This window comes from Cyphomyrmex costatus, unplaced genomic scaffold (genome assembly GCF_001594065.2).
Source record: "Cyphomyrmex costatus isolate MS0001 unplaced genomic scaffold, Ccosl1.0 scaffold43, whole genome shotgun sequence".
Classification (NCBI taxonomy): domain Eukaryota; kingdom Metazoa; phylum Arthropoda; class Insecta; order Hymenoptera; family Formicidae; genus Cyphomyrmex; species Cyphomyrmex costatus.
In genome coordinates, this window is record NW_017278534.1 from 2,371,316 (window position 1) to 2,386,087 (window position 14,772).

The following is a 14,772-nucleotide window of genomic DNA, read 5'->3' on the forward strand; positions in this document are numbered from 1 at the left end:
TTATTTTTTCTTTTCATCTTTATTGCGAAAATAAAAGATTAAATTTATTTCAAATAAAATTCCAAGTAAAGGTGCAACTTTCATCCTTTACAATTTTATAGAAATTACGTCATGTTAATAAAAATCGATATATCATCTCTCAATTAATTATACGTGCTCCGAATTTTATTATTAATATGGAATATATAAGGGAGAAATTCCGTGGAACAAATGTTATCTATAATATTATAGAACCATTCATAATATTCATTAAAATAAATTAAAATGCGTAATATTAATATATAATATAAACAAAATAGACACTTGAAGGGCTTAGAACAAGTTATGTAACAAAGAACTTTTAATTTAAAACATAAAAATAATAAAATTGGTTACAACAAACGTTTTGAGGCCAATCGGGTCATTATCAATGTTACAGTAAATTATTCCTTACCATACAAGATACAATTTTGTGCTTTATCTGTACAAACATGAATCCGTTCGTTTTTTCACCTATTTAGAATGATTCAAAAAATTCACTAATATATTTTCAACTTTCTAGAATAAATATTAAAACTTTATTTTGGAAAATAATAAAGTGTAGTATAATTTATAATTACCGAAAGATTCATAGGTTGTGAAAAAATTGCATTTGATTTAAAAAATTATATACTAAATTATAACTTTTCATAATAAATGAATATAAAGAAATGACTCCATGGTTTTGTAGTTTAGATATAAAGTTTGAAAAAAAATATTAGAATTTCGAATTCTACAAAAAGTTGAATTATTTGAGCACATGAATATGAACAATTTTCAACATGGGATAAATAGGAAAAATCGAATTAAATATGCATTTTTTTATTTTGTTGTACTATAATATATTTTTTAATGAAAAAATATATAAAATGTAAATACATATTTATAAATACGTATAAAAGAAATGTTTTACGTTTTATAGTTTACACATACGTAAGTACGGTGGTGCTCACAAATCGGTTTTCTGCACATGAAATAACAAAAAATAAACAATTTTTTTAGAAAAAAAATTTTTTTGATGAAAACAAACACTCAGACATTAATTTAGAGTAAAAATAGGATACTTATAATGATTTTGACACAATTTTTATTTTTCACAAAAAGCATCCTTTGTACACTTACATGGATCACTAGCGTCTCATGCTAACTTTAATTGTACGCCAGTCATAGGCAGATTGATGGCCGGGTTGCCTCGCTACGCACAGGTTATCTCCACCATAAACTTTCTTTTACGGGGAAATAACAAGCGCCAGGAGATTCATCGAGCTTGCGAGAAACTTACACAAACAGGAATCGCTCGGTCACTAGTGACTCATACTTGTACGATAAGGATTATAATTGTGAAATTATATTAGAAATCTACAGAATTTTATTTCCTGGTAATTTTCATGTTCTGTATTGTTGCGAGCTCATAAATTACAATAATCAAGGCAGTAAAACAGAAATAATCTAAAACGTGACGGTTAATTTACAATTAAACATGTTAATAATTGGTGTAAATTTTTCTGATATCAAATTAACATATCGAATTGAAAAAATTTTTTTTAATTAACATTTTTATTATATATTAGAACTATTGTTGTTAATATAAAATTTAATTTTATTTTGAATAATCAAAAAAATAAAAGATAGTAGGTATTATTTAAAAAAATATTAATAGCATTAATTAGATTATTTTGCTGAAACTTAGAATGATATAAACAAATTATTTTGTGTACAACTCGATTCATAAATTACACCTCTCTTATGACAAAAAGGATGGAAATTAAGGAATGAAAATTAAGGAATCTATCGAAAAAGGTTGCTTTACGATATCCATCGAAAATAAATTTCTGTGTGTGTGTTCATTTATAATCAATCCAAAAAACTTAATTTACCATCTATATCAACTTCCATAGTAAACTGTAGTTCAGTGTGTAAATAATTGAAAATGTCCAAGATGTCATTAATACTTTCAGATGGAGCAGATAAAATGATATCAACATATCGATAATAAAATAACAGTCGAACAGGCGACATTACAATCGCAATTTCCTCTAAGTCTTCCATTACCATATTCGCAACGACTGGTGATACCAATTTTATTATTTTTATGTTTTGAATTAGAGTTCTTTGTTACATATAACTGGCTGTAAGCTCTTCAAGTGTCTATTTCGTTTTATATTTACAGAGCCTTATTATTATTATTATTTATTATTAATATACTATATAATATGTTTAGAAAATGTGTATTATATGTATGTGTATAGTAATTCTGATTATGCTCCTTGTGCAAACGGTGACTTGACGTATATTTAAATAATAGTTTTAATAGAAAAACAAGACATTTGCAAATTGAGAATCGCACACCGGTATATGTAGAATCAAGTTACTAAAGTACACATATGTCATGGTGACGCGTAACTAGAACAACGTACTAAGCATGATTAATCAATGCCTGTGATGTGCGATAAATATAGTTTATACTCGACGAAATCGAATTAACAGCATTCTCATTAATGAAAATGTTATACCAATACACTATTAATATCAATTCATATAAACATCACGAAAACATTGTACATAATGATAAAAATAATTGAATACAGATACAGTAATTTCATATATATAATAAAATATAAAACAGAAAATGTGTTATACACTTTTAGGTATAATATATTTCCGTATCAAGTAAATTTCTTATTTTTTAATATCATTTTCTTTTTCCGTAACAATATATACATATACAACATATAATGTAGCACATAAATGTTATAATTTAAATAAAGATAACATTTGTTAAGTAAAATGTAAAATTTAATATTTTAATTATTAAAATATTTTGTATGTCACAAAAATTAATAGATCATAAAAGATTATTATATTTAATCTTTTATAAAATAGCAAATAAGACTAATAAATTTTTTAATAAAAAGTAAACATAGAAAATTTCAAGATAGGAGACAAACTTGAATGCTCTTTCTTTTCTCTGCGTTATAGCATATTAATATATTATTACAATAGTGTACGCAATAGCATACACAAAAATTAAATCAAATTTAGAAACATTTTTAACATATAAAGCAGATTCTCTTTTTTCGTTATAATTGAAGTTAGAACATAAATTATTCGTCACGACGAGTCTCAAGATAGTAGAGGAACGATAAGATACAAATTCATGCTCGTCGGTCATTCCACTATTCTCGACTATCGGTGCAGTTAACCCGAAGGCCAGATTGGTATCTAATTCGTTCCATAAAAAGCGTTCGAAGAAAAAAATGACTATCATTACTGTTTAATTAATCGTGTATTTTATTTATATTATATTACGATGATTATTTATTGTAAATTTGATTAAATATATTTGTCTTTGTATTTAAAGATTCAGTAATGAAGAATTCAAAATATTTTATTGACTGTAAAAAATATTTTCTTTTTCATCATGTATGTATAATAAATAATATTTTATAAATTAGTAGGTACTATTTTATTTCTCTAAGCGCAAAAAAAAATTTTCATATACAAATATCTTTTTATAACACAAAAATATATAGTCCTCTTCTTAATTTAAGCAATATAAAATATATTAATTTAAAAGAAATTTCAAATGTAAGTTAAAAATGTTATAAAATACAAAAATTGAAATTAATACGTTTCTATATTAGAAAATCGTACCATAAAATTATATAAAGTCTTAAAATTCCTGTGCTACAAGTCTGTTTGTGTGGTGAAGTGTGTTTAAATATAAAGTTTTTTAGACTTTTCGAAAAGTTTTTTTAAACTTCTTATTTTTAATGGCCATATTATAAATTTGTCGAAATATTTTAGTAACAGTAAGTGTATCTCGTCTATAAATTTTGTTCCAGTATAATAGTCCTTAAGAAAAATAGTCGAAACAATAGTTATAATGAGCAATTTCACATGCGGAAACTTGTCAAAACACACACGTACACACACACACACATACACACACACGCGCGCACACACACTAGATCTTTAAATTATATTTAACATAAAATAACTATATATTAATATTCTATAAATTTAAAAAAGGTTACTTTATACATTAATAAATTACATTATACATTTTTATATTCAATGTATTTTATATTTTTGAATCACACACATTATATATATTATTCAGTTATATATACATTTTATAATTATTAAAATATATTTTGCATTTTGAAAAATTAAAATTAATTAAATTTATTTTAAAATAAGTATAATCAATGATAGAGCTAATTATAATATAAATATTTGTTAAAATAATTATAATTATCCATCAAATAAAATTATAAAATTTTTACCGTCCATTTAACAAAATAATTGTACATAAATTATATTTCAATGTTACTGTAGTCTTTAATTAATTACTTGTAGCAAAACGTAAGGACAAAACAAGAATATTAAAGTTCCATACTTAAATTATTTTACGGTAAATTAACTGTGCGCTGGAAATTGAGGCTAAAGTTGTATGGAACTTTAGGAATAGAAATGGGTGAGGGATGAATATAATGAACACTAATTGATGTAGGAGGATCAGGACTGCCTTTTGAAGTGGCTGTTATCGGAGAGATTATAGTAATTAACAATCACTTAAATTGTCAAATAAATGGAGACTAGAGAGAATGAATTGTAATTGGATTAACTTATTTATGTTTATAAGAAACTATAGCTTTTAACTTCTCCAGCTTCTATTTTATCCTATTTGTGTTTAACATAAACATAAACAAATATTATTGTAAGACTCTTTAAGTAATTAAGAAAAATGGAATAATGACTTAAATTAGAAAGCTCTTCTTGTATGCGGATTGATTAACTTATAGCTGATAGTTCGCTTTATTTAGTTTAAGATTGTTTGTACTTGGTATAAAATAAACTTTATGTTGAATATTGAATTAAAATAAAATACACATTAATTAACATAATCTTTCATTATGTTTTCATTAATAAAGAATGAAATTAAAACAAATGTTTAATTAATAATAAACTAATTCTAAATCTTATGCAAGCATATCGCAGTTTATGTTATATCAAGATGACATATCAAATATTATTAATATTGGAATTGTATTCTATAATAATTAAGTTTATATCAGTATTTCACAAATTCGAATTTTCGATCCGATTGCCAATCCATTAATTAACAACTCATTAAAGATAAAAATAAATTAATGATCAATCAACGTCAATAGTCAATAATCCAATTTTGCCAAAGGTTTTGCCAATAGAGTCTTAAATATCTAGTTTTTGGTTCGTATTTTAAATATTGAATTATTGATTTGCATATCAATATTTTACGCTTTGTTGCTTTTTATATTACATTATCCTCCTTTTATCAGCAAAAAATTAATAAGTACTTTTATAGATAAGAAAGTAATTAATTTTAAGCAGTATGTAATAATAATAATAATTCACAGTATCCGTGTATTTTGAAGATTGTTTAAAGGATCTAAAGCTTTGGTAAAGTTAAAATTTACGAAAACCAAGATAAAATTAAATAACAATATTCAATTAGCTGCAGTTGGAAGTAAAAATGGATTATCTTAAACATCTCTACTTAAACAAGTTCAGCATTTTCGTATCATAATGCCTTTCACGTCCTGATGAAAGAGAAATCGAACTTCGAACCGTTCGAAAGGTAGTAGGTAGCTATGCTTCTCACGTACTGCGGTTTGTATATGCACGAGTTGGATTGACGACGTACCAGAAATTACATTTGCTAACCATTAAACATTCATTAGACACTGCACTTTATTTCTTCGTACCATGCCGTATCATATATTATATCTGCATATCTCAATACGCTTCGTTGACCCTTAAATAACTCAATAAGAGGTATGACAAAGTTAACTATGTAACTTCTAATATAAGAAATAATGAATTTAATTATTGTAAAATAATAAAGTGACAAAGTCCGTGGAAAATTTATCTCTCTTCTAGTCTTTATTATTGCTTTGACTAGAAATATTCTTTATTTCATTCTTTTGTTAGTTAATACTATTTGATTTTTCCTTCGCTCGGTACTCAAAGAGTATTCTCTGGTGACAGCAACGTTTCTCTTCGTATCATTTTATTGTGTTAAAACATTTTTAAGTCGCAAACATATATTGTATATAGGATGACTTATGTATAAATCGATTAATAAGGAAAATTTGTTTCAAAGGAGAAGTTTAACTAATAATAGTTATTTATTATATATACGTATAGTTAAATTTACTTCTAATATAATTTTTTACAATATTAAGACAAATAGTAAAAATATTATTACATTATCTTTGAGGTGAACATTTATATGCAATTTTCGTCTAGACGTGCTCGTGTATTAATATTTCAGCCTGCGATAAATGACTTAATATGTTTTCGGAGACAGCTCACCGCACAGCTATTTTCAAACGGGTTACAGGCTGTAATTCTTATCACGTGTATAGAATGTTTCGCGTTCTCGTGACGCGAAATGTCGTTATGGTTTCGACGGCTTTACCGAAATATCTTGCCATCATAGTTTCCCATGCGTGAAAAAACTCACGAAGAAAACAATGCAACCATTTTGTTTACGTCACTTATTGTTTTGGTTTGTACAATACCAAACGACGGCTGCATTTATCTGCATTTTTGTGTGGCCAAAGAAAGATAATGGTTACAGTAGAAATGCGTTTTAGGGGTAAATTTTTAACTAAAATTTAATATTAGCGATTATTGGGGTTGTTGTAATTTTCTTTTATTTGCACTATTAAATAACTTGATAATAATATCAAATTTTTATTAAAATAAATTTGAGAAAGTTTAAATATATTAAGTAAATTTATATTAAATCATTCAGATTTTTTATTTAGATTCCTCTTATAAATCTAAAGATAAGATAATATGTATATATTAACTGTGTGTTGTTAAAATTTTAATAAAAATTGAAACTTAATAAAATAATACTTGTATGTTTTATAAATGTTTTTAAAGGCATCACTAATACTTTTTTAACAAATCACTAGTTCATAATTTTTCAAATATTAAATATTATTTACAAATTACAAAAATAAATTTGTTTTATATTTATATATTAAGCTGATTTTTTTTAATGCTGAGCATTTTCGTCAATATTAACAGTTAATAAATAATAGTGACAAAATACAATATTTGTATTTGCATTGAGAAATTTTATCATTTGGTTTAAATATTTCTTTGCGACAACTTTCGTCGTTCGTCTGACGATATTAAACGGAGAAATTTCTCGTAGTAGTAGTAAAGTGTTAAGATTTCAAAGAGAGCACCTAGTTTTCATTATTAGCATACGATGTATAACGATTAACAAACACAAAATGCGAGCATTCGACGTGTGTACACGCGACAAACTGTTCTGTTTTTAAATGCATTCGGTATCATTACTTATTAGAAATTAAGATGTAAATTTTTTTGTACTATCTTTATAAACTTAGTCAAGAAGAGTAGAGATAGTTCCGTTTCTTTGATTATAATTTATACGTCGATATAGACACTAGCAAGAAATTCTATTGTAGATTTATACATTTCTAAAACTTCCTGCAATCTCACAAGAACATAAAGCGTAGAAGTAATTGTCAAGTTTAGTTTCCTCAGAAACTCGCTGAACAGTTTATTGCATGGCAAATGAACAATTCGTATTTCAAACGTAGATTAATTATTGTCTCACTAAAACTGAACTGACGATAACTGAATAAAACTATGGAACACATAATTAAATTCATGAACTTCCGTTTATTGTAAAGATATTATTATATAACTTTTTTTGTTTATTCTGACATTTGACCAACTAATAAAACGTGTTACACTAAAATAAGTCCGTATTCTATAATAGTAAATAAAAATAATTTTCAAATAACAATGGCATAAAATTTTAATAAAGATATATATATTGTAAATCAAATTTTCCGATTGTTTAATGGATTTTATTTTATTCGTTTTTTTAATCGGATAAAATATATTGAGAACAAATAATTCTGCTTTCGCAAACTTAATATTTTTTATTTTCTATATGTGTATATGTTCATATATATACATATATATATATTCAAAATTATTTAAATAATTAAAATCTAATGGTGAAATAATCGATTAATCTGACCAATCGGTAAAAATCAGTCATCTATTATATCCTCTTTGATAAGCGCATAAACGCGGATAAATAAATGTTATTGCGTGCATATGGGAGATATAAAAGCAATAATGTTAATGTCGAAGCACAAGGGACATGTTTATAATCTGGTGAATGTGAGAAACACGCGATAATTTATGAAATTATACATCGCATCATTCTGTCTGCGTGATAATTCTAATTAGCTTTAACGTTATAATAATGTCATAATTATGTTCAATTGTCGATTTCAACACTTAAGTGTTAAACAATCATAAATGAAATTTTATTGTGTTATATAATATAATATGTTAATGTCAGTTATATGAAAAATATTCCAAAGTTTATTCAGGATTATTTATATTGTTAAATATAATACATATATCATGTTTCGTTTTGTTATATTTATCATATATATTAGCTGATTGCATAATGTCCGATTTAAAAGTAAAATATGCTAAAAGTTGAATTATCTATGTTTAGCTTCTCCGTAATCTCCTCAATTGTAATCCTTGGGTTTGTTTTTACCAAAGCACGCACAATATCGTCATCAATGCCGGAAGGACGTCCAGAGCGAGGTTGATCTTCTAAATTGAAATCACTATTTCGACATCTGCGAAACCACTTTTTAATTGTCCGGAGAGCAGGAGCACGATTTAAATAAACGCTCTAAATGTTTTTTTGAGCAGTCCCAACACTCATGCCTTTCCGAAACTCGTATAACATTACATGTCGGAAATATACCTTTTCGTTCTCCATTTTCTTTCACGCACAAATCGACTTATCTACACGATGTCTGGGTATCGATCATGAAACTTTTTCCAATACCTTTTCGTTCTCCATTTTGAAAAATTTCTTTCACGCACAAATCGACTTATCTACACGATGTCTGGGTATCGATCATGAAACTTTTTCCCTAGGATGGAAAATGAAAAGTGAAAAATTTCTCCATTAACTACAATGGTAAAAATGTTCACTTTTCATTTTTTATCCTAGGGAAAAAGTTTTATGATCGATACCCTGACGCTAAAGTGATTCATGACACTATCATTTATTTAGAGCATACAAAAAACCAAACAAAAAAACACCAAACTCTGCAATAAACATAAAGTTAGTGACATCTATGAAAATCGGGCACGAACTTATGCAATCATCCAATATATACGTAGATAGTAAGAAATATATAGAATAGATTTCGTATTATTACTGATTATAAAAAGTGCATGGTATTACATCGCACGTATATGTATATGATAACATATTTCAATCTTGAAAACTTATGTTTTACGAGATGTAGCGTTACGTGCAGCATATGGGAAATATTTTCGATCTAGAATATCAGTACAATTTGCAACAGAGCAATTTACACTTTTATTACACGCAACTACATTTCCTAACGTAAAATTATTTCGCTTCGCATGATTACATTTTGAATTTCTGACTTACATGCGAAATAGCTATTACATAAAGCACATATAGGATATAAATTGTATGTATGCTTTGTGTAATAAATTGTATATGCATAACAAATAATGTATGAATAGAATATATTATACATATAGAAATTAAAAATAAAACATTTTGTAAAATTTTAGAGTAACCATTACTTCAAATAAAAATAATTATTAGAAGAACATTATATAAAATAATAAAATAAAAAATAAATAAGAATTGTTATCTATATATATATATATATATATACCTTTCTTTCATTATAATTTTACTAAGTTTTATAACACAAGTACTGCCAAATCTTGTTTGGTATAATGGTAAATATATACAGTTATGTCTAAAGTTATTATGCAACAAAACTTATTGTAAAAGATAAAAAAATGTATCGAAAGGGATAATAATAGTATACACAAGATTAAACGTAATAAATCTTAGTAATTAATTTGAATCTATATTGGGGATTATTAAACAGCATCATTATGTCGTTTGTTGCAGATATATGGCCATTATGTATCCTCTTAAACACCATATGTCTCGCAAGAGGACAGTGATTACTTTGATTTTAATCTGGGGCATATCATCTGCATTAGCAACCCCGTGTCTTTTATATTCCACAACATCATTGCGCAGGTAACTATAATAAAACAGAAAAGAGAGCTCATAATTTATAATTTTAAAAATACCTACAATTTAATTATGTATACAACTATAACGTTGTATTTTGTTAAAAAGTGATAAAAAAGTATGAAAAATGTACGTTTTATTTAAAATATTCTTTGTTTCGCATGACAGAAATAAAGTTTTTGTTATACATTATAGTCAGAGCATAATTTAGCTTAATCCCTTTGTTAGGTAATGTCTAAGTTATAATGCCTTAGTTTCATAGGTTGTATATACATATCTACCAGCATATAACTACATATATCTACATTAAGAGATAGCTATAAAGTGTTTATAGATTTACACGGCGTTTTATCTTTATAGGTTACCTATTTCACATAAGTTCGTACATTATTCTTATATGTATATATATTTACACATTTCATATTTTTCAAATACATTATTATCGATAATTAAACAAACACTGATAATTAATAAAACAATAAAAGAAGCATATTTTATTTTATCTAATAAATAATGCAAACTAATGAATAAGACATTATTCAAATTAAAATAACGAATCAAAATGTAAGAGATTAAATTTTATAGAAGAATTGTTTTAATGATTTGTATTTTTTATAGGTTAATTGTCGTTGACGTTCTTTTATAAATATATATATAATAATTATTTATATATATATTTTAATGATATAAATTTGGAAAAAAATTTGGTACTTTTTAATTTTAATATAAAAACGTTACAAAAATTGCAGACTATATATTTGTTTAATAATCTGCTCGTAGCCAGGCAAAGCTTTAAATTTCTTATCGTTTTGAGCCAGAAAGTTGTTTCTTTCCTTGTCTATAAATTTTCACTTATTTTCTCTTTGCTTATGATTTTTTGTATATTTGTAATATATATTTAAGAAAAATTTTAATATACAATACGTTCTATTTTCATCTTTCAAAATGTATCATCGAATGAGAAGTATGTCTAACCAAAATTTTCTACTTTCAGAAATTTTCTCATTTTAAGGACATTATGTATCTGCTTTACAGGTTCCTAAAGCTGATACTATCCTTTAAAGCCGACCGTCTGCTTGTAAAGCCGTTCATATATTTCCAAAATCGTATTTCTCTTCTATAATAAATAATTTTCCATAAATTTTAACAAACTAAAAATAATGTTTGTAATAAAAAATAAATTGTACATTTATCGTGTTGTAAAATGTTAAATATTACACATGATTGTATGTAATTTAAATAAGCGATATTTTAAAATCACATTTCAAAATTAAATAAAACGAGAATATTTAACGTATTTACAATTATTAAATTTTTTTCTATTAAGTTTTTGTAACAAAAAATCGTGAAATTCGTATTCGCAACATCTTTATATTGTTTTCTACCCCGTGAAGTCAATGTTTCATACAAATAACTTTCACCCTCACATTGTTTTTCTTTTTATAGGTATCCATATACCTAAACCCGTTTCTCCTTGGACTCCATGGCTTTAATCCTATGAGACTTTTTTCTCTCATATCCATTTTTCTCTCTTCCCCATGAGACTTTACAAAAAACAAAACTTTCTTAATAATTAATATTTGAGAATTTAAGGAGTACATATATAATTGATAGATGTATTTAGAAGTTTAATCTTCTCAATATTTATTACTACTCTATATTCAATATTCTCATAGAAATTGATGTATAATCAATTGTAGATATTCCAATGGAACAACTAGAATCTCTTGTTACTTATTGTGGCCTGACGGTGGCTATTTACATAGCAAAACGGAATATTGGTGAGTAGTAACAGTTTCATTCCACTAAAATTCTCCTAGCATAACCTAACGGGTCTCGATGTAATATAGTCTTCAAAAATATGTAAATCTATATGTCAAATGGGGATTGTTCAGCGTTTTTTAATAGGAAATGCGCGCACATAAAATCGTGTGAGAAAAAAAATTCTCATAAACATCGCGTATACGATCTATTATAAATGTGAAAGAGATTGAATCGACGATTATTCTAAGGAGATAGGTCAGGAGATTGCAGTATATTTGTTGGTAGCGCATCACTGGAAACGATAAGAGAACTTTAACCTAATTAGAGTGGTTGCATTCGTTCCACTGTATTACCATAGTTTAACAATTAAGCTTTATTAATTAAAAAAAGAAGGATTTGATTTTGATTGCCTTGTGCTATTTATATACTACAATTTATACAAAATATTTTTATACAAAATAAGATTAAAATTGTAAATAATTATTAATATATATAAATCAGAGAATAAAAAGTTACTTATTAGAAATAATTAGTTCCCATTACTCGTTACTGCGTCAAAATAGTAAGCCTAACTGAAAATGTATTTCACAAATGTTTGCTAAAGCAAAATCAAGTAATAATTAATTTAAGGTATGACAGGGAAAAATTCGTTTTAAAATATAACAATAAAAAAAGTACAAAAAAATGCAAAAGTTCTGTCTGTACAATACTCGTACATATAATACAATATACAAAATGTAAATCCACAATCTTATAAATTTTTTTATATATATATATTTATATTTATAAGATTTGTAGAAGAATTGTATATGTATAACTTTAAAACAAATTAATATAGATTTGGTACTAAAAACTAAAATTTTTATATTTTATAAAAACTTTCAATTATTTTCCAAATTTAGTCAAGATGATTGACAGTATCTGTATCTATGTGTTCAATTGTTAACTAACAAAAATAGAAAAGTTGGAAACATAAAACTAGTAAGTATTGAACGTGAAACGTCAATATTAAATATACTCCAGCATCCCTTTTCTGCATGAACAGTAAACAACACGAGTTCAATTTACAGAACAGAATAAAATTTGAAATTTTTCTTTTTCGTAAAGAAAAGTTTAAATTGGGGAACAAATATTATGTAAATAAATACAGATTATTTTCTAAAGCCAAAACAAAAAGTTATTTAATTCACAATAAATTAGTGATTTAATGTAAATTAAATAAACGTTTGTTAATAATTATATTATACACTGTGTATCGTGTTGCGCGGTAACTCTATTTCTTATATTTATTGTTCAAAAGAAAAATATATTCAAGTGTTATAAACCAAATGATTGCAATACATATTTTTTTATTATAATATTTTAATTTAATTTTATTAATAAAAAAACTTAATTTTATACATAATAATGTATTTATTTATATAGTGTATTTTAATTTAGTATAACTTTTTTTTATCCAAAGAGAATGATTATAATAGTTATATATTCCATAATCAAATTTTGTATACAGAAAATATCGATTTCTATTGAATATCTCTGTCTTTGAATATAAATCGTACAAGTAAACTTACGGAGGTGTTAGTCACCCGTGTGAAGCTGGCTCCCCAATATTAAAAAATCGATTTTTTAATATTGAGGGACCAGCTTCACACTTGGTGGTGTTAGTCATCGATTTTAATGAAACTTTGCAAATTTGTTAAATTATGAAAAATACTTGACACGTATTTTTTTTATCTATTCTGAAGGATGAAAACTATTCCTTAAAGGTAAGGGGTAGATTTAATGTATAATTAGATGAAATAAGTTACAAATTTTAAAAAGTAAAATATGTAGGAGATCGTTTTTGGGGTCGCTGAAACTAAATTTTATGTCAAATGTATGAAATTCAAAATGGCCGACCTAATATGGCGTCCAGATACGTAAACATCAGACCGCTCTTATATACAGTGTATGTATGCGTTAGTGAAAAGGGAAAGCGCTTGCACGCCGCAAAAGCCCCTTAACGCATTTTACTTTTTAAAATGTTCAACTTATTTCACCTAATATGTTAAATCTACCCCTTACCTTTAAGGGATAGTTTTCACCCTTCAGAGTGGACCTTTGCCGATAAAAAAAATACTTGTCACATATTTTTCATACTTATACAAATTTGCAAAGTTTCATTAAAATTGATGAGTGACACCTCCATTTACTTGTTAGTCATTCAGAATTCCATTTTGTGTATATTATGTAGGTACAACACTTTAGATATATATCGAAGGTTTTCATTTGTCAAATAGTCCACAAACTTACTATCGTTAGTATGGCTACTCTTCACTTACGAAGAACATCGTGCAACGCTGAAGTTTATACAGAATACCTCTGTTCTTATACATGTATGAGACAGCTCCAAGTTAAGTTTATTTAACGGATGTAACAATATCGTTGGTTCTGATAGCGTGCAATAGGATAATTTAAAATACTCAAACCCATCAGGAAGTGACGTACAGTTCTATATATGCTAAATGGAATTTAAGTTATGCATAGATTCTATCTACATCACAAATTCCAAGTAATTTTACAGAATAATCCTCTTATGTGCAATTTAACTCATTCAGCGAATGTAATTGAACGTTTACTCTTGGGGTTTGGAAATGATAGTTCATTTAAAAATGTTAGGAAGAATTGAAATTGTATTACTTGTACCAGAGTATAATTTTCATAATATTTCGAGCAAGAAATAACTAATAATTTATGTAGTATTTAATTTTCAATCTTATTAGATCAAACGTCATGGTCATACTCTCTCTCTCTCTCTCTCTCTCTCTCTCTCTCTCTCTCTCTCT

At 26.0% G+C, this 14,772-nt stretch overlaps 1 protein-coding gene across 1 annotated transcript in view; it reads left to right on the top strand.

Moving 5' to 3' along the window:
- LOC108777314 (tachykinin-like peptides receptor 86C) overlaps positions 1-14,772 on the top strand; it is a 47,453-nt gene that overhangs the window by 23,354 nt on the left and 9,327 nt on the right. The window contains exons 3-4 of the mRNA XM_018544155.1: positions 10,055-10,189; positions 11,884-11,964. Coding sequence (XP_018399657.1) covers positions 10,055-10,189; positions 11,884-11,964 — 216 coding nt within the window. The remainder of the gene's footprint in view (positions 1-10,054; positions 10,190-11,883; positions 11,965-14,772) is intronic.